This window comes from Lepidochelys kempii, chromosome 7 (assembly GCF_965140285.1).
Source record: "Lepidochelys kempii isolate rLepKem1 chromosome 7, rLepKem1.hap1, whole genome shotgun sequence".
Classification (NCBI taxonomy): domain Eukaryota; kingdom Metazoa; phylum Chordata; order Testudines; family Cheloniidae; genus Lepidochelys; species Lepidochelys kempii.
This window is the reverse complement of record NC_136386.1, coordinates 6,624,722-6,650,618: the sequence shown is the minus strand read 5'-3', so window position 1 is coordinate 6,650,618 and position 25,897 is coordinate 6,624,722. Positions and strand designations below refer to the sequence as shown.

The window sequence follows — 25,897 nt, the reverse complement described above, 5'->3', positions numbered from 1 at the left end:
AGAATAAACATACCAGCTAATATTAAATTAAAACTCTGTGGCTAATCCATGAGTTACAACGCCTCCTTCACAGTGTTTTATCGGAAGGTTGCTCTAGATAGAAAGCCATTGAAATAGTGAAATTGTGGTACAAAACTTGCTGAGCAATTTACATTTTCCCCTATGTTCCAAAATATAGTCTAGCAGATGGATGTGGCCAGCTGTATATAGAGCTTTAGGGAGTTCTGGGGAAGAAAATGAGAGCTTGTTATTAAGATAACTGTGATAATCTCACTGATAACTGGCTTAATTTAGATCCCTGCATTTGGTTAGTTTTTTACTAACCTTGTATGTACCCATTCTTGGCGACTCCGTGAATTTAGAATATAATCCCTTTTTGTATTTCAAGATTGCGCAGCGACCACTGGTATTTTGTCTTTAAGCACTTGCTTGATTACATTGGCTTTTTAGAGGGGAGTAATTTGTGTTTTCTGATTGATTTAATTGGCGTTGCCTTTGTAAGTATTCTCTGTGAGGATTCTTGCCCATTGGAGGGGCTCGAGGTCAGTGTTTCTCAACAACCGAGCTGTGGACCAGCACCGGTCCCTGAGATCTGTCTGACACACTTTAGGAAGGCAGCACGCCAGTTCCTGGGATATAAAAGGTTGAGAAACACTTACCTAGGTCATATGGAGAGTGCATCGCAGGTGTGCTGTTTTGTTTTAACCACCGCTAACTCGGAGGGCAACAGCCCCTCTTTTGCTATTGGAATGTGCTTTCCGCAAAAAGATTTTCATAGTGTATTGAGTCTTTTTAAATTAAATACATTTTAGGTGAATTTAGTGTGTGAGAAAGATGTCAGCCTCGTTGCCCAAGGGACAGATTTTAAAAGGTATTTGGATGTCTAGTGGGCTTTGAAATCAATGGCAGTTAGACACCTAGATGCTTTAGAAAATCTCCGGAGGGGCCTAAGTACCTTTTAAAAGTCTGGTCCGAAATTGCAAAATTTAACCACAGAGCTGGTACAACCTAGGCAGTGGCAGTACAGACCTGCTATGACCTCTGTAGAGAGAAACAGGTAGTTCATTCTTTGTGCCCATTAAGTCCTGGTCCTCTCTGCTGGGATTTCCATCCAAGATGCCAGTTTTAGCGATGTGTGAAAGTGATCAGGAATAGTCAGCATGGATTTATGCCTGACTAATCTAATTACCTCCTATGATGAGATAACTGGCTCTGTGGATGAGGGGAAAGCAGTGGACATGTTATTCCTTGACTTTAGCAAAGCTTTTGATACGGTCTCCCACAGTATTCTTGCCAGCAAGTTAAAGAAGTATGGGCTGGATGAATGGACTATAAGGTAGATAGAAAGCTGGCTAGATCGTCGGGCTCAATGGGTATTGATCAATGGCTCCATGTCTAGCTGGCAGCCGGTATCAAGTGGAGTGCCCCAAGGGTCAGTCCTGGGGCCGGTTTTGTTCAATATCTTCATTATTGATCGGGAGGAATGCGTGGATTGCACCCTCAGCAAGTTTGCAGATGACACTCAACTGGGAGGAGCGGTGGATACGCTGGGGGGTAGGGATAGCATACAGAGGAACCTAGACAAATTAGAGGATTGGGCCAAAAGAAATCTGATGAGGTTCAACAAGGACAAGTGCAGAGTCCTGCACTTAGGACGGAAGAATCCCATGCACCGCTACAGACTAGGGACCGAATGGCTTGGCAGCAGTTCTGCAGAAAAGGACCTAGGGGTGACAGTGGACGAGAAGCTGGATATGAGTCAACAGTGTGCTCTTGTTGCCAAGAAGGCCAATGGCATTTTGGAATGTATAAGTAGGGGCATTGTCAGCAGATCGAGGGATGTGATCGTTCCCCTCTATTCAACATTGGTGAGGCCTACTCTGGGTACTGTGTCCTGTTTTGGGCCCCACACTACAAGAAGAATGTGGAAAAATTGGAAAGCGTCCAGTGGAGGGCAACAAAAATGATTGGGGTCTGGAACACATGACTTATGAGGAGAGGCTGACAGAACTGGGATTGTTTATTCTGCAGAAGAGAAGAGTGAGGGGTGATTTGATGGCTGCTTTCAACCACCTGAAAGGGGGTTCTAAAGAGGATGGATCTAGACTGTTCTCAGTGGTGGCAGATGACAGAACAAGGAGTAATGGTCTCAAGTTGCAGTGGGGGAGATTTAGGTTGGATATTAGGAAAAACTTTTTCACTAGGAGGGTGGTGAAACACTGGAATGCATTACCTAGGGAGGTGGTGGAACCTCCTTCCTTTGAAGTTTTCAAGGTCAGGCTTGACAAAGCCCTGGCTGGGATGGTTTAGTTGGGGATTGGTCCTGCTTTGAGCAGAGAGTTGGGCTAGATGACCTCCTGAGGTCCCTTCCAACCCTGATATTCTATGATTCTGTGTGTTTCAGAGGCAGATGTATATCTGCTAGGGGTTGGAGACTATCACCATTTTTACATAAACCAGCCAGTAGCACCTTTGTCCTTACCATCCTGAATTTTGATGAGCAGTGGCAACTGGCCAAAAGTTATGCCGCCCATTACTTAGTGCCTTTAGTTTTCCCCTCAATGAGTGTGTTCTCACCAGTAACAGCCCCCGTAGGAGTTGTCTCTGCTTGCAGATGATGTGTCTTATTGCTCTATACTGTATCCTTTCCTTCAGCTGGGAATGCATATTAGAAACTGGGGTCTATTATCTCCAAGTTTGGCCCACAACAGCAGAAACTCTGATTTTAAATTACGTTTTGATTTACAATAAATACATTTTTACAGCAAAGTATTAACACAAGTTATCCCCTCATTTTGTCCCAACAAAAGTTACTGACGTGTTTTGAACATGTACAGTTGCTTGTTTTGGTAAGAAGTCAATTATTGTTTGCTCTGTAGCAAAGTCTGGCACAGAGCAGTGACACAGTAAGATTCATGAGCCTTTGGAGGGCCTGTCAAACAATGGCCTTGTGTGTATTTTTCCATCATTTTTCAGCCATTTTCGATCTTTTTGGATTGTAGCAGCTGCAATTAATGACAAATTTTAAAGGAAAGGCTTGTTCAGAAGTTCATATTTATTACATTTTAACATGTAATGACCCTGGTGCAATAAACTAAATATCGAGTTCACTTTGAACCTACAGCTCAGTTGCATCTACAGTTTTAACTTTTGGAGAACAACTGGATTGCTAACTCTGGATCTAACAACTGGATTGCTAACAACTAGAGTGCCAACTCTGCGGGGGGGTGGGGGGGTGATGGATCCATTTAATCAGAAAGAGTGTCTCTTGCAAAGAATGCAAATATATACTGTAATATGTGATAAACTGCCTGTTACAAATGTGACTTGTCATGAAAACTGTTGGTTGGTGCTTTATTCTTTGATTGTGTTACATGAATGCAGGCAATGTCTGCTTAAAACAAAGCTGCAATCTTATTTGTTTCGTATAAACAGTTTTGATATTCCACTACCCCACAATCAATCACTGCCCTAGAGGGTCTTAGTTATTTGCTGATAATGCACCAAACAGGATAATGTCTAGAGCACTAGTACTCCCCAATCGTTGAAAACAATTAATTTAAAATGAAACAACAGCATTTTGTCTTATGCAGTCTTATTTACATACAAGTCTGACAGCAGGCCGTAAGCGGGTACTGTTTATCATTTGTAATTGTAGATATTCCATATTTATAGATGATATCTTACAAATTACCGTAAGATGAGCTTCTTGCTATAACAATTCATATTTCAGTTGCATAACTTGTTTTACTTCCTGTATAAAAGTTAGACAGGAGCATGGTTTTTAGTGCAAACAAAGTGTATAAAGTAGGAAACATAATGCTGCATAAGTGCCACATAAATCGCATCCTAAAGATGAAAGCAGATTTTGAATGTCCGAATTACTGAGCACTTAATGTGCAGTGTAATCTGTGTTTTGTTTTTGTTTATTTTTTCTGGAATGCCACATAAGGAAAAAGGTTTGAGGCAAGAACCCTTTTTTTTTTTAATTGAAAATAGTTTATTTTTTTTCTTTAATCTATGTGCTCAGAATAGCTTTTCCTATATCGTAGGTCATGTCCAACAAGTTTACACCTCATTGCCATAGGCCATTACGCCACTGATAGAGGAAGTCAGCAAAAATCCATCTTGGGATCTCCCAGGTCTATGAGCTCATCATACCAATTAAGGAGCTGGCTTCAGTGGGCAAAATCACCCTTCTCTCTGCTACTGCGCGCTTTTAAATTGTTTCTTTCTTTGCATTTTGATCATGATCATTGAACATCCCCAAAAATTCCCATCATCCCGAACTACCTAAACCTTTCACCTCAGCCCACTACGTGCATATCAGAGTCAAGACATTCTTAGCATTTTATTTTCAAGTTACAGCAATCTGAAATTGATCATATTTATAGTTACGTATCTAGAGTGGACTTGAAGAAAACTTGTATGTTTTGTCAGTAATATCCATATTTGTAAATGATCCCTTTTAGGGATAAAGATTATCCCTCTTTGTGCTTTTGTTTTGCTTTGCCAGCCTGAGCCTCTCATCTAAAGCCAATACAAATTTGCTTTTAAAAATCTATTTCTAGAGAGACACTTTTTAAAAAATCAACCTGTTACTCTTCTGTGGTTCTGATTGGTCCGATAAAATTGACAAGCCGATCGCGTCAAAAGGAAATATCCTTGGCTTAATTGTAAGCTAAGTCTCTCTTAATCCAGGGGAGCATTTGAGATTCTGTCCAAGTGTTCAATTTCCCAGGCCGCTGAGGTCTGTGAATTTCTTTCTCCAGCCTCCAGGCTGCTGCAGCACAAGTCAGCATAGCTAATGCAGATCTCTCTCTCTCTCTCCCTCCTCTTTGATTCGATATGAACAGACTGGTAACTCTAATGCCAGAACAAAATCTGACATAACTCTGCAGATGTCTACATTCAGATGATACACCTAGGGATTTTTTTTTTAAGGAAAGTAACATTTATATGCTAATGTTTATTTTTTCATTGTTGCCTTTTTTCAGGATTGCCAGTCCCAAAGAAGAGCCCAAAGTCGGTAAGTACCTTCTCACCTGCTGTTTTTGTTTGTCTGTTTTGTGTGAGGGGGCTGGTGGTTTTGATCTGATTGATTGATGGATTGATTTTTTTTTTCATGTGGGGTGTTGATTGTTTTAAGTTGTCTGTCTGTTCCAACACGGATTGCCTTGCACAGCTTGTGCTGCATGGTGAATTGAGAGGAGAATTCAGAACAGAAAGGGAGCTTGTTGGCAAAAAAGGCTAGAGGTTTACTGATTCTCTTCCCCGCTGAGGGAGCTCTTCCTCCCTTACCTCCCTCCCTCCCTTCTCCCCCCCCCCCCCAGCCATTGTTTCCTTTTTGAAAGATGGGACACTCCACCTTCTTTCCAGCGAACAATTCCTATCAGTGGTGTGCATAGATTCCAACCTTTTGCATTTACTCCCTGATCTTTTTCATGCACCAGCTGCTGAATGATTTTATGAAATATTAAAGCATGTATATTTACAGAAAGACAAATCATGCATATTTACAGTTTCCAGCGGATACTGTTAGCTGCCCCAGCACTGGAAATATCTCAGTTGTTGTGTAGGGCATCTTTTGTTGTTTAGCTTGGCTTTAGCAGCATTGTACTGCAGGTGTGGGATCCTTTATTTAAAAAAAGGGGGGGGGGGGCAAGAGAAGAAAAAAATCAATATTTCCCTGTCCTTTCTAATCTTGTTTCCCTGTAGAACTGTTACCTGGTTGAAGTGTTGGCTAATTGCTTAGAAGCTACGGTCTAAAGTCTCATTAATGCTCAGCTCCTAGTATAGTGGAACAAAAATAACGTGATGTTTATGAGTCTGGGAAAGGATTGAATATTCTCCACGAAATGAGATATTTACAAGGTGAAAGTTTCCATTTATTTGAAGGGGTAGTGAAGAAGGTAGGCTTATTTCCAATAGCGTTGGGAAAGTCCCAAGAGTGAGGTCTTTGAAATACTATAAGACCCTGTGAAAGTTCACTGACGGTCCATTGTGGGTGCCGATAGCTGCAGCTGCTAACAGTCCACCTTTCTGTAAAGCTCGGTAAAAGGTTTGTTAAGAAGATGAGCAGAATCTCCTGCTTTTAATGCGAGTTCTCTGTTCATCCCAAAAGATAGCCCTGAAATAATTAATGTGATTCTGATGGCTTAGAGCAGTGCTGATTAAAGTCACATGACTTCAGGCCTATTCCATTGTCAGTTTGCATTAATGTTGAGAGGGAGAAGTGCAGTTTGTGCTCTCACTCAAATCACAGAAATGTCAGACCGTATGCGTTTACTTCTGTCATAGTCAATGATTAATTCAGCCTTTGGCAAAATAGAAACAAGTGTGTAAAATATGTACACGCCAAGCAGATTATTTTTTGCTGCTGCATTTTTTCCCCTGTCAGAGAAGGAATAGTTGAATTGATATAAGACATTTATAACCTTTATTCATTAAACTGTCATATGATGAATGAACTTTGATTTTTAAAAACAGGTGCCCTCACAGAATCAGGAAATGTAACATCATCTCCTTATTAATCTGATGCTATGTTAAACACCTGCCAAGTGAACAATGATTCATTAGAAGCATTTTAAATCTGTGAGACACCTAAATCCATGTAGGGATAATCCTCTCTATATGAACAAAGAGACTGTTTACAAACAGGTGTAGTTCTGGAGTCTTTAGTGAATTTACCAGCCCCCAGCTGTAGGGTTTTTTTTTCTTTTCCCCCCATGGGCTTTGCTTGCAGAGAAACCATTTCCTTCACTAAAAGCAACCAGATTCCTTGCATGTTACACTCCTGAAAGCTTTCTTACCTTTCTGCATAGCCCTTTGATATTTTTCACCACACCCCCAGGCAGTGCTGTTCCATCCAAAAAGGAAGAATCCAATAAAAACAGCCTTCCTCCTCTGCTTAGATATAAAATGGAGTGTTTGCACCAGCAATTAGTGGATAATACTATCTTATATTGATACATCGTGGCAACTATTTTAGAGTACATGGAAGTCGAACAGTCACACTCCTGAAAGGAAAAGGAGCAGAGTGACCAGCCCATAGAATACAATCTCTTTTAGTCTAAGTGAAAAGGATGAAAAAATTATCAATATTTTACTTTTATTTTTAATATAACTTCCTTTAACGTCCTTTATATAGTTAATTAAATACAGGTTCTGTGTTGAATTGTGTGATGTGGGGGTGGAGGAGGAATGGTTTCAGAATATAACTGCATTGGCGTTGAGTCCCAGCCATTCCAGTCGACACAGACCATTCCGCAACTGGGGTGGGAGGGAGGGGACTTGTCTGAGATTCTGCCTTGAAACTGCCCTGCAAGATTTTCAGGGCTTGACTCTTTGGCACACCTAGCGGTTGCCGGGGCAGTGTGGTGATGCAAACATCACAGCCTCGTGGTACAGATGCCAAGGCCCAAAGTCTTTTTCCCAGGTACCACTATGTGAGCTATTGTCGCTGCACCTGTGTAACATGCGGCATAGTATTCATGTAGCCCCTGTCGTCGTCTTCACCTTCACTGTTCTCCAAGAGGCCTTGGAAACAAAATTTACTTCTTGATTACTAAGTTAGCTGCTCTTAAATAAGCCACATGCAGTCAGCCCTTATGTTGGTAGACGGATCTTAAACCAAGGCCACATTCTGTTTGCTGTACTGCATTACAGAGTAAACTCAAGTTCAGATCTTCAATCCCCTCCTGTTCCTCCTTCGCCCAGCTCACTGCTCATCCCTTCCTTCTCTGCAGCCTAATGAAGCCCCTCTCCAATCCCAGATACATTCCCCCTCCCCCCCCAGCTAGCTAGTGCCCAGTGCCTGCTTCCTTCTCAGACATGCCCTGGCTTTGCAGCTGGTTCTATTAACCTACTCCCATCCTGCCATATCTGCCTAACTTTGCCAGACTCAGTATTGATAGAGAAATTTGTAGGGCCCTGGGAGTTTTGCTGTGGCCAGGACCATTGGTATTGCACATGCAGTGTCTGCAGGATTTGGCTCCAAGAGAATACGCTTGCAGACAGAGAAAAGCACAAATGCATTTCTGAAGGCGCACTGGAAGGCTTTTCATATCTCATTATTAGTTTTAAGTCTCACCTGATGTGTTGTAACCTGAGTTCAAGGTGCTTTGATTCTCTGCTGTAGCAGCTAATGTAATGACTAAGGGCTTGGCTACATGTGCGAGTTAGAGCGCATTAAAGCAGCCCCGGGCATCCTAGCTCACTTCCGTCCACACTAGCAAGGCACATAGAAGCGCTCTACATCTGCAAGTGTAGCCATGCCCTAAGACCACAACACAGGAGGGAGATGACTTCCTTACACTCCTTTAGATGAACTAATATTACTAGCTGTAGCAAGGGCGGGGAGGAGGCAGAGGGAGAGGGGAGAGGAGAGGAGGGGACATAGGCCTAGAGAGCCAGAACGTAGGTCTTGGTAGGTAAAGGAAGGAGGAAGTGACTTTGAATGATTTTATTTTAGAATATATGGCTGTGTAATATCTAACCATCTATATCTGTATTCTTTTCATGTATGGCGATTCTGGAATATTTTGTGTTTATTTGCCTTTTAGAGCGAGAGCTTTTCAGCTAAGCTTGAAGGGCCAAAGTTGTAAAAGCGCTGGGTGCCAGATTTAAAGTGCACTGCTCTAGGGCGAATTGAAGTTTCCAGTAAAAACTATATTTCAGCAGAATATTGGGTGTTGGAGTAAACGAAAATATTCACAGAAAATGTTTGCTTTCTTTGCCAATTTTTTGATTTTTCATCCAAGAACCCAAAAGTAAACATTTTCAGCCAAAAATATGAAACTGTTTCAGTTTTTGTCAGTGTGGGGCTTACATTTTTCTGTTTGGGGGTTCTTGATTTTTTTGGCTGAAAAATAAACAATTTCCCAGAAAACTTTGATGAGAGCTAACATTTTTTGGTTTGTATCAAAATGTCCCACATGGGAGAAAGGATCATTCTAGGCAGCTCTTCAACTGGGGCCAGATTTTCCAGAGAGACTTCAGTTCCAGTCTAGGCACCGAAATATATGATCTGTCCCCAGGACAGCTAAGCATTCTGGGCACTGAGCTCTTTTGAAAGTGTTACCATTGTTTAGGTGCCTAAATAGTAGCTGAGCTCTTTTGAATTTCCCAGCCTTAAAATTGTTCACGTTCACAACCTCTCCCCACAAACGAGTGCTCCCTTCTGGCCCAAGCAGCTAGCCAGTATTTAGGGGCTGGCCGGCCTCTTTCTGTTAGGAGGAGAAGTGGATGATATGAGTTAGGTGTTTCTTTGGCACAGTCTCGTTTGTTTACAAAGTATGTCCACGAAGTCCTGTTTCCCTGAACACAGTAGGAAAAAACATTATCAGGCTGTTTCCATGCTCACCGTTACCAAGCCTGCTTTTCCAGCAAGTCCTGTGCCCACAGGGCTCTACCTTTGCTCTCTCTCTCTCTGTCAGGCATAGGCACCGGGGCTGGTGCCCCCCCTCCAATTAGCTCCTTCCCCTCCCCCCAGCACCTCCCGCCTACCGGCGACCCCTCCAATCAGCACCCCCCCCCCCCGTGCCTCCTGCCCGCCATGATCAGCTGTTCCGCGGCGTGCAGGAGGTACTGTGGGGAAGGAACAAGGGTGGGGCGTGCTTGGGGGAAGGTGCGGAATGAGATGGAGTGGGGGTGGGAAGAGGCAGGATGGGGGTGGGAAGGGGTGGAGTGTGGGGGGGGGCCCTGGGGAAGAACTGGGGGTTGCTGCTCTCAGGGCCATGTTCGCCACCACTTCGCTCGCAGTCCGCTGGTCCCGGCCTTGCCACGTAGCTGCTGCCTTAGGCGGTGGCTTCTGTTGTTTCAGCAGTCACATTCCGCTTGAAGGAGTGGTGCTTAGTACATCAGGGCCTGTGTTTGGTGGCAGTTAACACCTTCCAGCTTAACGCTACTCTGTGAGATACTTACAATCCTATTTCCTCACCCTGGTTTTGCAGTATAATTGCTACAGACTCCCTTGAATGTATAGTTTTCCTCTGCTTCCGTTAATCATCGCACAGCCTTTTGCAAGGGAAGGTGTATCAACACATGAGCTTCCTCAGGTGACTAGCACTGTATTAACATTGCAGCCTCATTGAAGGCTGGCTCGACCCTGAGCTTCATGGGAAAGAGAGTGATTGTGGCAGGAAATGGTATTGCAGAAGGCTGAAAAATGAGCCCAGAATTCAGGCATGTGTATAACTACAAGAAGCCATATTCAGAATGGCTCTGCCTACTCTGTAGTTGCTACTCTGGGAAATTAAGTAACTTCTTGTTATTCATTTTTACCGGTGGTCTAAGTAAAAACAGTACAGTCAAAGGCATTTGCAGCACTTATACTGCAAACATTGGGAGGGGAAAATCTGATTGTAACTGTAACTGGGATCTATTTGGGTGAAGAAAGTCATGATAAAGGCCTAGGGATATTTACAGGCTGTGAGAATGTTGAGTCCACTTAATTCACTTCACCTATGTGGGTAAGGAATTCTGGTGTTACATAAATTTGGGGTTTATGTTTGACCTAGACGTTTCCCTCCAAACTCAGTGTTTTGCACATCAGTTGTCTAATGATGATCAAGTTCATACCCTCGGTGTAGCAACCTCTTGTCTACACTGCCTCTCAGCAATCTGATCCTCTTAGATTTGAACACCCATGGGCATTCGGAAGCTTGTCCAGAATAATCAGTCATAGTGAGGTCACTTTTAGAATCATAGAACCACAGGGTTAGAAGGAACCGCCAGGGTCATCAAGTCTAATCCCCTGCCAAGATGCAGAATTTGTTGTGTCTAAACCATCCAAGGAAGATGACGATCCAGCCTCTTTTTGAAAACCCTCCAGTGAAGGTGCTCCCGTGACTTCCCTAGGAAGCTTGTTCCATTGTCCTGCTGTCTGTACGTCTTTGTACTTACAGTTACCAAGTTTTCCCTGAGATTTAATCTAAATCTGCGATGCTGTAATTTGAACCCATTGCCTCTTGTCCTGCCCTCTGTGGCAAGCGAGAACAACTTTTCTCCATATTCTTTATGACAGCCTTTCAAGTATTTGAAGACAACTATCATGTGTGTCCCCCCCATCTCCTCTCTTCCAAACTAAACATACCCAGTTCCTTTGGACTTTGCTCATATGGCTTGCATTCTATCCCTTTGATCATACTTGTTGCTCAGCTCTGTATGCTTTCTAGTTTCTCTACATCCTTTCTATATATTGATGACCAAAACTGGACACAGTGCTCCAGCCGAGGCCTAACCAGCTTGGAGTAGAGCAGTACTATTGCATCCTGTGAATTGCATTCTGTGCCTCTCCGAGTGCAACCCAAAATTGCATTTGCTTTTTTTTTGGCAACAGCGTCAACTTTTTGAGTCAGGTTGAGGTTGTGATCATAATTGTGCATTTCCATACTTTTTATTTCTGTTTTATTTTAAAGAGCACCCTGAACGTAGAGATTCCTAGCTTTCTAAAGTTGTTTTGTTGTTGCAGAAGGACTTTTCCTTCTTACACAATTTGTGTACCTTTACAGCAGTAACTCCAGCTTAATGAAGGATTGGAGGGGGAAGAAGGGGTTGTTTTTGTTTTTTTGCTTGCTTGCTTATTTTGCCTAGGACATACAGAAAGTTTCAGTTAGATCCAAAATACAGATTCGAACTCTAGAACTTAATGCTAGTTTTAAATTGTTTACATTTCTCATATAATCTAAATGAGATTTATTTTTTTTAACTTCCTTGTCTAAAGAAAAGATTATTATCCAGGGAGATGATATTAGTGCCTTGTTCTTGTGTTTACAAGTGTTACCTAAGACTTGAATGCGATTTTCTATTGTAGTCCCTATGATCAAGGTTCTCTAAATCAACTATATTCAGTCACACTGGCTTGAAATCTGGGATACTGAGCTCACAAGGTGCTCTTGTTGTTTAATTATTTGCCACAAAATAAAACAACAGCAACAAAAAAAAAAACATGCTGCAAAAATGACATTTTTAGTTGTAAAACTGTTATTTAAGGGGTGGTCATCCACAGCTCAGAAGCTGTTTGCAGAACTCTGTCTTAAAATGGCTTACTTTAAAACCTGGGATTTTGTAGGCAAGTAAGGCTGTATGTGAATTAGCTTCTTTCGCCACGTAGGAAAAGGAAAAAATGTTTAAAATCGGTTAGGGTATTTGTGTTTGAAACCTGGTTGCTGAGCAAGTCACAGCAGACCTGCTTAGTTGAAAATGACTTTAAAGAACACAGTTTATTTAATATTCAAGTGAGTGGAGGCATTAGTGAAAGCCGGGGTTCTCAAACTTCATTGCACCGCGACCTCCCCCCCGTTCTGAAAACAAAACTGACTCCATGACCCCAGGAAGGGGGACCGAAGCCTGAGCCTGCCCGAGCCCCACTGCCCCAGGCAGAGGGGCCAAAACCTGAGCCCCGTCACCCAGGGCCGAAGCCCTTGCGTTTTGGTCCCAGGCAGTGGGGCTCGAGCTTTGGCTTCAGCCGCGGGGCCCCAACAAATCCGATCCCTGTGTATCTGTATACCATGGAAAGCCAGGAGGCCTTGATCTTGCTTAGGGACTCTGTGCGCTGCTGTGTTGCAAATAATGACACTATGATGGTCCCACACCCTGGACAGTATCGGTGTAATTTGGGTGGTTCTTTACAGACATGTGTATGCTGTGCATGTTGGGGGAGCACTGAAAGCATGTCTTTGTTTTGTTTTGTACAGTGAATTTATAGGGTCTGATCCAGTGCCTAATTTGTGCCTGAGCTGAGCCCCGGCACCTCCGGGCCTGGCAGTTCAGAGCCCCAGCACCTCTGGGCTCGCTGCGTCAGTTATGAACATAAAAAAATTATTTGAGCCCCAGCACCTCTTTCATTACACATGAAGCACTAGTCTGATCCAAAGCCAGTGTGGGTCTTTCTACTGACTTCAATGGGCTTTAGATCAGGCCCTTGGTGCCCAGAAAAGAAACCAGACAAATAGCATTAGAAATTAAAGGAGTCTGGTTAGATATAAAAGAAGCATACAAGACAGACAATGGCATTGCATGTTCCCTACATTGGTGCACCAATGTGCTTTAAAGTTGCACTTCTAGAAGAGAAAATAGCTCAGTTCCCATGCCTTTTGGTCTTTGATCTCTCTGGTGAAACCTTTCATAGGAATTGAACATAAATAGGAATTAACCTTTCACAGAATTAAAAGTGAAAATTGGCTTCACTTTTTAATGTGAGATTTGCCAATCAATTAATAGCAACAAGGCCCTTTTGTAATGTGGAAACAAGAGACTACAGTGAGCATTGTTTTAAACATATTTACTGCCCATTCTTGGTAACTCTTCAGAAACATTTTTAGTAGCATGAATTCTTGCAGTGCAAATGTGACTCTTGTTTATTTGCATACATTATTGCAGCCAATTATGTGAATGTGAGTTAAGAACAACATACTCAGTGTAGCTAGATATTGACAAGACAGGTCTTTTTGACATGCTGTGTAGAATAAGCCTTGAATGTAAGTAGAAACATTTTTCTTTGTTTTAATATACTTGCTTAAAACAAGGAAATCAAATAGCAAGTAAATATTTTTCGGTAATGTTAAGGATCTAATGAATGCTATGAGGTTCAAGTCTTGCATCTTAATTTCCTTGAACTCTGTTCCCAACCAACTCATTATGACTTGAGGATTGCAAAGATCTGTGAATGAGATGTGATTTTGCATATCAAGGTCTGAAATGCCTACATCCAGTAGCAGTTAAGAATGGCTTTTCAGTCTGATTGCCAAGATTTTTTGTCCTTGCTTTTGTGGGTTTATGTTAAACTCTTAAAGATATATGAATACAGATGTTTGTAGTTTAGCATAGAGGAAAAAAAGACATTGAAACTAGTATCCTATAATGAAATTTTGATTTTTTTTGTGGTGAGACACAGAAGGATGGATGTTTTTTGTGATTAATTTTTTTCCATTTTACATACTACTTCTGCCTGTCTGTCTGTCAAAGTGTGTCTTGGGGAAATTTTCTGCACTCAGCATTAACTGGAAATGATGGCCACCAAAATGTGATGTATATATTTATTTATATGCACGCAGAAACAGTGATCAAAGAAGGGGGGGGGAAGGAGAATGATGGAAAACACCCACTCAGAGACCAATAACCTTCTGTTCTTTCTCTTCGCACTTGCTTTCTTACGTTCAGCAACCACTTGAAAGGAAAGACAGCCAAAACAGTTCCCAGCATAGCGTCTCTAGCCACCGTAGCACGCACACTGCTTCACCCATCCATACCACTCAGGTGCTTCCCGACTACCCTGCCACTGAAGCACCAGCTGGGGAGCAGCCGGACAACTCTGGACAGAAAAAGCCAGATCCATTCAAAATCTGGGCCCAGTCCAGGAGCATGTATGAAAGCCGACGTGAGTATTGAACAGGTGTGGTTGTTAAGACTACAGTTCTGGCAGCCACTCTTTATGATTTTCATCTATAGGAATTGAATCTCTTAAATTGTTATTGAAAATATTGGGCTTTCAGTTGGTTAAATTGATACATGTAAATGAAGTTCTGGGAAAAAGCTGTGAAGATCAGCAAATTATTTCTCGTTCATGTTAACAAAGAATCAATTTTGTCTTGGATGAAGAATGAGTTTTGATTGCCTCCGATAAGTGGGTTTAGACCATAACACTGTTCAAAACCCAGTAAAATATTTTAAATATTGAGGTCCTTCTTTTCATCCCTTTTTTAACTTATTTTCAAATCAGGCATTAAGGAGACTTTCAAAGACGTGAAGCAGAATTAGTTGCCCAACTGCCTCTGAAAATATCTCAAAGTTCTCATAGCAAGTGAATGCTGCTTGGTTATGTAGCTTAGACAAATCCAAATTACTGTTTTATAAATAACAGGTTTATCATTCTAATGGCTACTTAAGAACATTTTATTCACGTTGAGTTTGAGATTGGTTGGGTATACACAGAGACCTAAAAATCTTAATCAAGAACCCAAACCATCCACAAATGAAAAATACAGAGCATTAACTAGAAGTAAAGTGCAAAGCAATCCACAGAGTTGACATATGCACAACATCATGGACATGAAAACAGAGACAGGGTAGGTCAGTCAGTGGCGGTCACCATCAGTGTCAGGGACAGTGACAGTTTTGGCTATTATGTCATTCCGATGAAGCTACCAGAAAACATACATGCATCAATTTTGATACCCCCTTTCTTTAAACATTAACATATCTGTTACCATATGTAATTAAGCCTTTGTCCTTTGCCTGTATGGGGCCTTCCAGGGAATCGTAACTGGTGGTCTGATTATTGACATAGCTATTTGTATCAATACATTTGTGAATAATTCCAATGCCTCAACCTGGTTAGCCACACGGGTACATGTTGCTCAAAGCCCCCCCCCCCCCCCCCCAAATTCCATTAAGATTTCATTATTTCGTTTCCTCTGATTAACTTGTTTATGACAAAAACTTTTACTGCTTTTGCCATCGGTCACGTAATTATGCTTAAGACTTTATGCCTTCTTTGCTAATAAACCTATACCTACTAGGCCTCAGCCTGATGCCAACCCTGTCTTAATGTTAAATTTTTTTGGTATGTTTTCCTGTTTGCATTTCAACTATATTAGCATCACTCAGAGCAAATTAAACACACACACAAACACACACACACACGAGTAAGCTTGTCTTATAACCGTGGTAGGATCAGGTCAGGGGTCACAGGTCAACAGTTACTATAAAAGGGAGCTAAAGTCAGTGAAAGAAAAATTGGTTTGCCAAAACTCAGGTGAAATGCATTTCCATCTCACTCTTGGTGGCCGGGAACCCTGCTGAGCCATTCTGTCTTTACCAGCATATACTACCCTAAAATACACGACACCAAATGCATGCAGTAAGTGCATTTATTTTAATTATTAATACATGCACTCGCCTAATAGTTGAGCAGAGTTTGACTCCACTCCAAGAGTATAAAATTGGTTTCAATCAGTTCCTTCTCTGCAATGAAAATAAACGTTTGCCTTGTTTTAATCACAATGCCTTAGAGAGAAGAACCTCTAAAAAGTCTCAGAACAATATTTGAAGCATATTAGGCATACTTTCAGACAATATTATTCTTTTAATTAGGGACAAGAGAGCTTGAAATAGTTTGTGCTAAAGGAGCACATTCTAGATTTTGTTTTTATTTACGTAAAGGATGATCTTCTTGCACAAAAATTTCATAGCATGCAAAATGTAAGATTATACGGACAAAATATTTATACAAAGATACATTACCCCAGAACATACAGCAGTTCGTTGGTTTTTCCAACCAATTGAATCATTTTTAAATCTTATGGCATGAAAAAAAAACCCAAAAAACAAATCATGAGTGACAGGTTTCTTGGGTGCAGAAGTGTCTCTCTGGATTCGATGCCTCAGCAATGTGTCTCATGAGTTTGTGCTTCTCTGTCTTTCTCTCTTTCCCTTCTAAGGATTTGACATACTTTTTCTGGCTCTGCAGGCCTGGTTCTTTCCTTGAGCCAGAGAGCCCTCTTCTTGGCCCACTTGAACAATGGGGCCCTAGGTGATTGAAATTATCTCAATGAGTATTCAAGAGATCATTAGGAAGGAGGGGTAAGATGGTTTTCCAGTCCTTTGGGGCCACCCTGCCAGAACTGCAGAGGTAGAAGCCACCCTGTAGGGACACTAGCCCTCCACCTGACTGCATTGGCTCCCCTCTTCTCCCTGCAGCCTGGCTAAATTGGGAACTGTGCTGTCATTGTCTTTGACCCCCTGCAGCTATTTAGATCATTTGTAATTAACTGAGTAGCTCATACTAATTACAGGTTTCAGGTTTCACGAAAGCTCATGCTCAAATAAATTGGTTAGTCTCTAAGGTGCCACAAGTACTCCTTTTCTTCATACTAATTAGTCATTGTTATTGGCTCAGCAGCATTAACACCTGCCTGGATCTCTAGGTTGAAATCTGAGGCTGAGCAGGGTAAGACCCTCCCTGTCCACCTGCAAATGGATGCAAGGAATTCTACCCTCATTCATTCACTCATTCCAACAAGGCCAGGGTATTTCCCAGTTTTGTTCTTCCATCTGTGTAACAGGAGGGGACAACACAGGCCTTTCAGAGGCCATTCCTCAACTCTCTCCATTGGCTTGTTTCTGAGGTTACCTCCTTGTTCGTTCTAGAATTCTCTCTTTTTCCCCTTTCTTCCTTCTGAGAGTACTTTCTGTACATGCGGCCTCCTGTCCCCGCATCATGCCCGTCCAGCTTCCGTGCTTAAGCTCTTCTGTCTGTCACAAACACCCATCTCAGTGGCTTCATGAGGCACTCTGATACCATGATAAGGAGAGCCATAGAAATACTCTGTTATATACATAAAATAATCCAGTCAGCCCAAGGTGACAGCATTCACCTAAGAATCTTAATTAGTTCCTTGGACCCGCTGGAGTGGGAATTGCGACTCTATTTAATACATATATGAATTAATGTTCTTATGTGAAGCCCACTTTACTCTCACTGACACTGGATATGGGTGATGAGTGCTCTGCTCCCGATTCAACAAAGCTTAACTTCAGATACTAAAGCCAATGGGGCTGTTCATAGGCTGTTCATGTTTGAGTATAAGGCTGAGCTTAAGTGCTTCTTTGCATCATGGCCTGAAGACAGGGCACTTTGGAGGATCAAGCCCTTAAAGAATGGAGAGTGAAGGAGTAAATCCTGAAACCAGATCGTTTAGTGGTTGTAATAATTTATCACTTAACTTCCACTAAGTTTTAGCAGCATGATCTCCTTTATGATTAAAACTCATTACTGCTAATGGGAGTTGTGTGTGTGTCCGAGGGGAGAATGTACCTTGAGTTTGAAAAATGGATCCTTTCCAAGATCCAGACATTATGTGGGTAGAGAGCACTCAATGGAAGGAGGAACAATTGAAGGGTTATCAGTGTCACAATTCTAACATCTTATGCCCTTTTATTGAAAATATATTTTTATAATATGCTTTTTATATTTCAATTTATTATTAAACTTCCTTGAAGATTAGCACAATCTGTTGTCACATTTTTCTCATGTGGCCTGATTGCTTTGCAAAATACCATATCCTACATATGGCCATCTGTCAAAACAGCAGTGACAAAATGAATTAATCTAAATTGCAGATGTGTTAATGAATCTCTTTGAAGGGCTTAAACATTTAATTAAAAATAAAGCAGAACACTATAGAATAATTTTAAAGCTTTTAAAATATTCTGCTTATCTTTAGTATTTGCATTTTGTTTTCAGGCAGATAATGTATAGTTTTTTTTCGAAATCTGATTAAAAAGAAACAACAAAGCTGACACAGTAAGAAGCATTCACTCGCCAACAATTAAATAGAATAAAAAAATATTAGCACAATAACATCCAACGTTACACCTCCCCCGCTATAAAACAATACACTCAGGAAATTGCCAACTCTCTTCTGATCAGACTGGCTTTAAAGACAGTAGTCTAGTAAAAGGGCCTTCTGTAGGGCTATGTTCTCTGTCATTATATTAATATGAAACAAACAGTTACATTCATACTCTTGGACACACAGATGTGCCCATACCCTTAGAGAATGTCTTGTTTAAAAGGATCTTAATATTTACAGCATGCCGTATGAACAGAAACGGCTGCAGAGCAAACCTATTTACAAAGCTGATTCATGGGTGCACTTTGCTAATGGTCATCTGTCACAAACGTAGTCCCTTGATAAGCAAGGTACTGAAGCACTTGACTGACTTTAAACACATAAGTAGCAGTGTTATTGCCAACCCCAAGCGTTCTAAAGTCACAAGTGTTTTGGGTTTTGTTTTTTAAAATAAACAGTCTCTTTGGGGTTCTTTTTGTCTGTCTTCTGGTTTGAGGAAGCACCCACGTCATGTTTTCAAGCTATTTTCCTTCACCAGGAGCTCTAGAAAATTAATGGAAAAAAACTCTGAGATTATAATATCATCACTTGTTTCAGCCTCTGGGGATTTAAGAAGAATATAAAGTATCATGAGATTTGCATCAAATCACAGTAGTTTTCAACACTGGAATAGTCCCTATTTACGTAGTGAAAGTTAGGTATATGCTTAAGTCACCTTGCTGAATCAGGGCCTTAAAACTTTTGTGGCTAGCCGAGTACATTATCATTACTAAGGGTGTTGACTCCTAGATGATCCAGCGACTTATGCACAGTAAACGGATTCTGCCAGGTGTATTTGCATGTCCATCATTTTATTTAAGTTGTTGTTGCAATGGATAATAGATTTTTACCCAAAGTGAAAGGACAGAGGTGAGAGCTTACAGAGTAACACTTAATTAAAAGGAACTCTAATAAAGCACCAGTGTATGAAAATGTTTTCAGTGTTCATTTTCATATGTTTATAGTCTTTTCTAATGCTGGAGATGAGATTTATATCCTGTAGAAATTGACTCCAGTAGCTGTCTCATGACAGTGGACGTTGTGTTACGTGAGCTGTAAAGGTGTTCTGTAAAAATCTGTTTTTAAAGTATTTCCAGACAGATGTGTACATTGTGACAAAAATTAGCATTCAGATATATCAAATTCAATAGACCAGCAGGTTCTGCTTTAATCCATAGCAGCTATGACCTTTGCAATAATATATGTGAAAGCCTAACTGAATCCATATCAGTCAAAAGTAAATTAAAATGAATTTAACAGGAAAGGGGATACATTAAGCTTTGCAAAATTGTAAAATTAATATTGCAGCTATGTCACCTTCGCCTGCAACTGGACTGAGCAAGGGTGAGAGAGAGAGAGAAATCAATTCTACGAATTTTGGAGAATGTAAGAATGAGCTGAGAACTTTATTTCTGTCTTGTCTTTCTTCTTGTTTGGTGTTCTTGCTACTCTGTGATTGGGAACAACTCATCACCAAGGGAGGCGATGGCTTAGCTCTCCATTGGCAAGCAGCAGATCTTAGATATTTGTGTTAAAACCACACACTCTCTGGTCATACTCCATACACCTACCCTGCTGTGTCTCGTTGGCAGAATGGAGTCACTCTAAACTGCTGGTTCAATTCCTTCTCATAATCCCTACACAACTCTTTTTACAACTTTTTCAGTGTTACTCAAAATGGTTGCCCTTAAAAGGAGACTTTAGCCATCTGAGCTAATGCTAAGGTCATTACTTTAGAAACACACTGGGGAATGAAGGCAGGACTGAGAGACAGAAGCCTCACAAATGCACCCACCAGGTCCTCATTGTTAAAATTTAAGAGAGTCAAAGGCCCAATGAAGCATTTGGTTTTGTTTTAATTTGTAAGGAAAATGGTTTCTCCTAAACCATAAGGAGAGGACTGGGGTTAGTTCTCCAAAACACAGTTGTGCTGTGTGTTAAAGTCATACATTAAGTATATTAAGCCATTGAGGTGGGCAGTTTTTTGTTAGCAGTCTGGACTATGCCAATAAGAAATCTAATTGGCAAGCTGATGCCAAAAGCTGTAAAAGGAGTTCTGTTTCTTTTGTATCCATCGTCTGTGTGTGTGGGGGGGGTGGTGGGTGGGGGGTGCTGGTGGTGGTTCATCTTCCTTTGGTCTTTTAAGATCTGTCACATTGAGTACATTACGGAAATGTGCTAGATACACTTCAGTTTTAGACTCAATATTTCACTGCTCTGATGTGGAGCTCTAGTTAAAACCTAGCCTTGCATTACCCGTGCTGGCCATTAATAGAGTAGACTGTATCTGAACGAGGAACATAAGGCAACAGTTGGTGACACTGTAGGTGAATAAATGTGAACATGTTAAGAGATGCTGAGAAAATGGGCCCATGTTGAAGATCTCTGTGGAAGCCATTTTGTTTCTGACAGGCAGGGTGTGCACTCTAATTGGCTTGGCCAGTCTCTGCCAAAAAGCTTGAGAAACATTGGAGAGAACCTTTCGTATGTGTCTGTGTTTTTCATGCCTGGATTAACAAAGACAGTGACAAACACCAATTAATTTATCGTCTAAATTCTGTTGTTATACAGAATGTCCTTCATAGAGCAAATAGCCTTCAGCCAGCTATTCTTAACTAATCAAAATTACTGACTTCCAGCATGTTTTTAGCTTTATTATTCTGTAATTATATTTACAGGAAAATTAGGTTATAGTTTAAAGTGAGATGATACATACAGGTCTAAAGCTTAATTTATAACCACAAAGCTGCTAAAATGAGATGCTATTGTGTAAAAAGAAGGTGTAGAAATCATTGGCTGTAAAATGGTGTGAATGGAAATGTCAAATCACACGTCTGACTTATGTTCACCTATTCATTTCATTTCCACTCTTCCAGTCTCTGTATTCATATTACATTTTAAATTTATTGTTGAGTCTTTGAAAGATAATATTATAGGTAATCTGAAGCCTAAGCAAAAAAGCACCATTTGATTAGAACCAACCCTTTTTGTACAACAGACACAGACAGCATAAAATGCAGTGAGGGCCCAACCCAAACCCTACTGAAGCCAAAGAAAAGATTCTCATTGACTTCAAGAGGCTTCGGCCACGGCCCTAAATGAAGACAACAAACGGTTCCCCTCCTCTTAGATATTGAATCCCACTTTAGTATGATTATAAACGTGCATCCTGCATATATGTATGTATTTAATACAATTAATTTTTATATTAGATATACTTATAGACTGTTAACAAAAAGAATCATTTTTGTAGCAGTAAAGATGAATAGCTCAAAAGAGGAAAATTGAAAGTGATTTCTTTACTTAGGATATAGACAGTTGGTCTATAAAGGAATAATATTATAAATTGGAGGGAGCATATTACAAAATTCATCTATGTTATAGTTACTAACCAGTAAATATTAAATGAACCTGAAGTTGTCTTCTGATATCATTCAGTGATAGCAATTAATTTCACATTTAAATCAAAAAGTAGGAAGAAAGCATGAATAACTTAATATAAAGCATCTGTGTTCAATTGCACTTCAAGGTTACCACTTCAGTGTATATAATATTCATTGTAAAAGTGTCGGTGGTGTTCCATACTAATGAGTAGTCATAGTTGGCTTCTTCTGCATTTCCACCTGTCTTTGTCTGGTTTACAGTTTTATATCATTTTACATATAGAGGGTCAGATCTGTAGCTGCTGTAAATCAGCTACCTTACTTTTCTGATGTACACCAACTGAGGATCTGACCCAAAGTTATTTAAAGCATTGTCAGCAGACCAAATAGGTAAGAAACTGTGCTGTAGAAAAGATAATTATGACTGCAGAAGTCATAGTACAGACCTCTTGTTTCTTTTTTCTCTTACAAAAACAAAAGCAATGGTATCATGTTGCTAATGGAGTTATTCTCTATTGTAGACAGTCGCTTAGCAGAGACAGAAGTGTATTTACCAGTGATTTGTAAAAGAGTTTGGGATTTATCACTGATGGTCATATTAATGAATTCTAATATCACAATGCTAAGCAAACAGTGATTCACAATTGGCTGCCTGCTATTAAAATAGAAGCCCTCAGATTCCTAGCAGTAATTTACAAATTAAACCTATGAACGTGTTTAGTTCTACCTTGAAGTCTGGAAACATCTGATTGGATGTTCCCAAACAAGGAGCCTCGTTAAAAAGCACGAGTGCCAGAGCAGCACAGCTAATAAATACAGCAGGCCTAATCACCACCTCCTGCAGTCAAACCAAGAGAAGGAGGCTGAGGGAGAAAGTCCCACAAGTTGGATCAGGTTCCATAGGTGTGTAATTTGAGCATTGATTTGGGAACTCTTTTGGAATGAGTTTGTTTTCATCCGAAGTCTCACGGTGATGCAGGTACTGTAGATCATTGTTTAGTTCATCATTGCAAAGCGACTGCAATCTGTTTTGCCTTGCAAAGCCCACTTGTGCCATCCTTACGGTGAGCTATACCTGACCACATGAGCTGTCAGTGGGACAGCGTATGGAGTAGGGTGCTAATGGCTGAGAGTCAGGAAGGTGCAACTGGGCTGTTAGTGCATCTTGTATCTCAAAGTTTTATCACTTCTAGTAGTACAAAATTGAGAGGTCTCGGGGGGACTTGGATGTAAATCTGTGCTTTTCTTATTAGAAGTAACAATAATTTCCTTTCCTCCTTTTCCTTCAGTTCCAGATTATCAAGAACAGGATATCTTCCTATGGCGAAAGGAAACGGGCTTTGGGTTTAGGATTCTAGGTGGAAATGAGCCTGGAGAACCTGTAAGTGCTTTTTAAAAAGTGGATTTATGTTAACCAGTGTTACCTTCCAGAATCACTGCAAAAACGCATGCAGTGCTATGCAAACAGCATCTCTGTTAAAATGAGAGATGGGTCTAAGCTAACACCACACATCCAAACACCCCTAAAATTTGAGGGGAGCTCTGAACTTCACTGTTGGTCCTTATCTGTATTTCAGGCCAAACCAAACCCCTAGATTTATCCACCCACCCCCATGCACCTAGATCGAGAGAGATCTTCCAATACAGCTTCTTTTATTGTTGTATTTGACCTTTGAGCAGTCTTCCCGCACCCGCAAACACACACATTCTCTGAGCCTCTTAAACATAAATCTAGTACCCATGAAAGGTGCCAGACTAAGAGCACCTAATGCTCCTGTCTATTCACTGAGCAGCAATATAAATTTCTACATATTGTCCTGTCACATTTCTGCCCATTTATGGAGCATGATTTTTCTCTCATGCCAGAGTAAATGCCCTGAACTCAGTAGGGCTAAACTGAAATTGATGTGCATGAGAGACGAATCAGGCTCAAGGACTTCACGGACAGGTCAGAGGATAATTCAGTCTCAGTTCACCTCTTGGCCTTCCTGGCAGGACTGACCATACTATTAATCATCTTTCTATTGTATTATAGAGCATTTTTTATAAAGCGTGTCTCTCAAAGTGCATTATCTGTAGAGGTTGAGGGATCTGATACAAAATTATGGAATAGTAACAGCAGAAACAGAATATGCCAGTAGTTTTTTGACGATTTCATGATGTGGACAGGTGTCTACTAACACCTGGACGGTTACTTACTAGAGGCCTCTGTACAGAACAACTGACACATGTTACTGTCATTTGGATGCTGTTGATTTGGGTCACACTCAGACCGAGGCTCCAAATCTCATTACTGCTCTCCTGTGATTTCCAGCTGTCGAATTGATTGTTGGGAACATGCTCATTCAACATCTCTCTCTCTCTCTCTCGCTGTTTTTAAATTAATCAGATTTACATTGGTCACATTGTACCAGTGGGTGCTGCTGATGCCGACGGTCGTCTGAGATCTGGAGATGAACTGATCTGTGTGGACGGAACACCTGTTGTCGGAAAATCTCACCAGCTTGTAGTCCAGCTTATGCAACAGGCTGCCAAGCAAGGTCATGTCAATCTAACTGTAAGGCGCAAAGTGGTATACACAGGTATGTTGTCATGTGACCACGTGGGCACAGCTCTTATTATTTTCAATCTGGGTCCAGTGATCTGCTTGCTAACAATCAAAAGCTCCTTCTCCTAATATTCTTGCAAAAATGGGAATGCCGATATGGATGCAGATATTATTTCAGCCTTTGTGTTGATTTTTATTTTATTTTCTATTTTGGCTGTTCAAATATTGTTTAAATATAGGTTTCTTTCTGGTTAAACATGAATCAAGATTCTCTGTTTGTATGCAGCCTGGGCCTTTTCGGTCCTTGTGCAGGTTTCTGTTAAAGCCGTTCACTAACACGAATCGTTGTTGTTGTCATTACTTGTATGTATATGGTAGCTTCATGATGCTCAGACACTCAGTAAGAGACTGTCCCTGCCCTGAGGAACTTACAATCTAAATAGACAAAACAGAACAGGGCGGAGGAGAGGGACAGAGGCACAGAGAGGGAAAATCACTTGCTCAGGTTCACACACAAGACTGCCATACAGGTCTCCAGAGGTCCAGTTCCCTAGCCTTTGGACCATGTTTCCTCTCAGCACATCCCTTCAGTTCTGTCCTTGAGTGACCATTGAAGACTGAGGCAAAGTACAATTGTTTGAAACTCTTCTCTCCTTTTTCATTGTGTGAGCACCATGTTCAAAAGCTAGGGTGTTCCCAAATTGATCCAAGATGAAAATATAACCATTCCTGCTGGTGAACATGGCTTGGTGAACATGAGGCAAAAAACAGAGACATTGTCAAAGAAAATGACAATGCAGCTAGCGAGCTCATGATGAAGAGCCTTCTGAATGATAGTTGATTTATGTATCCCTCCTGTTGACTGGTAGCACTGGGAAATTGCTTTATCTGCACCCAAATTTCAGGGAGTTTAGGTTTGGTATTTTGGTCTGGGGCCATTTCTAGACAGAGATGATGTGAAATAGATCTTCAAGGTGAGGGCTCAGCAGAAGAACAGGGAGTGAGGTATTTTAAGCTTAAAGGAGCATCAAAGTGATCTTCAGATTGAAAAATAAACACATACAAGTTGTTAAGGCTGTCACAGCCACTCTAAAACTGCCCCATGTTCTTACAGGTTGAACCACAGATGGGCTTCTTGCAGGCAATGTGAAATAAGTGCTTATTTCTTCACTTGTGCTACATTGTTGAAAGTATTAGTTAAGCATAAATTATTTGCCTAAACAGCCTGCAACCCTAGAGTAAATACTGTGGTGTTTTGACATTACTAGTGTAGAGCCTGAAATAGAGGGTGGGTTTTATAGAGGTGGGGATTTTTTGTTAATTTTTTTTAATCCAGGCTAGAAACTGGCTTAAAAAGATTTAGATCATATTGTGTCTGAGCTTTTGGTCCCCTACTGCTCCCCTTAGCCTTGTGTCAAGAGGGTTTGAGAATGTTAGAGTCTAGGATTTGCACAGGGCGATGTTTGCAGTTTTGCCTTTATATCCAATATTTGTGCAGTGCCTTTGTCTTCGTCTCTTGATGGGTAACGGCGTTCAAAAGCGCATTCTAAGCATTTTATATCTGCGTGGTC

The 25,897-nt window shown here is 41.0% G+C and overlaps 1 protein-coding gene across 29 annotated transcripts in view; it reads left to right on the top strand.

The window, feature by feature from the left end:
- Positions 1–25,897, top strand: part of MAGI1 (membrane associated guanylate kinase, WW and PDZ domain containing 1) — a 482,542-nt gene that overhangs the window by 433,113 nt on the left and 23,532 nt on the right. For 19 of the 29 annotated variants that reach the window (XM_073351009.2, XM_073351021.2, XM_073351011.2 and 16 more), the window contains 5 exons: positions 4,998–5,029; positions 14,164–14,380; positions 19,704–19,781; positions 23,068–23,159; positions 24,168–24,360. In XM_073351009.2, coding sequence (XP_073207110.1) covers positions 4,998–5,029; positions 14,164–14,380; positions 19,704–19,781; positions 23,068–23,159; positions 24,168–24,360 — 612 coding nt within the window. The remainder of the gene's footprint in view (positions 1–4,997; positions 5,030–14,163; positions 14,381–19,703; positions 19,782–23,067; positions 23,160–24,167; positions 24,361–25,897) is intronic. The other 10 variants (XM_073351022.2, XM_073351030.2, XM_073351032.2 and 7 more) reach the window with 1 other exon arrangement.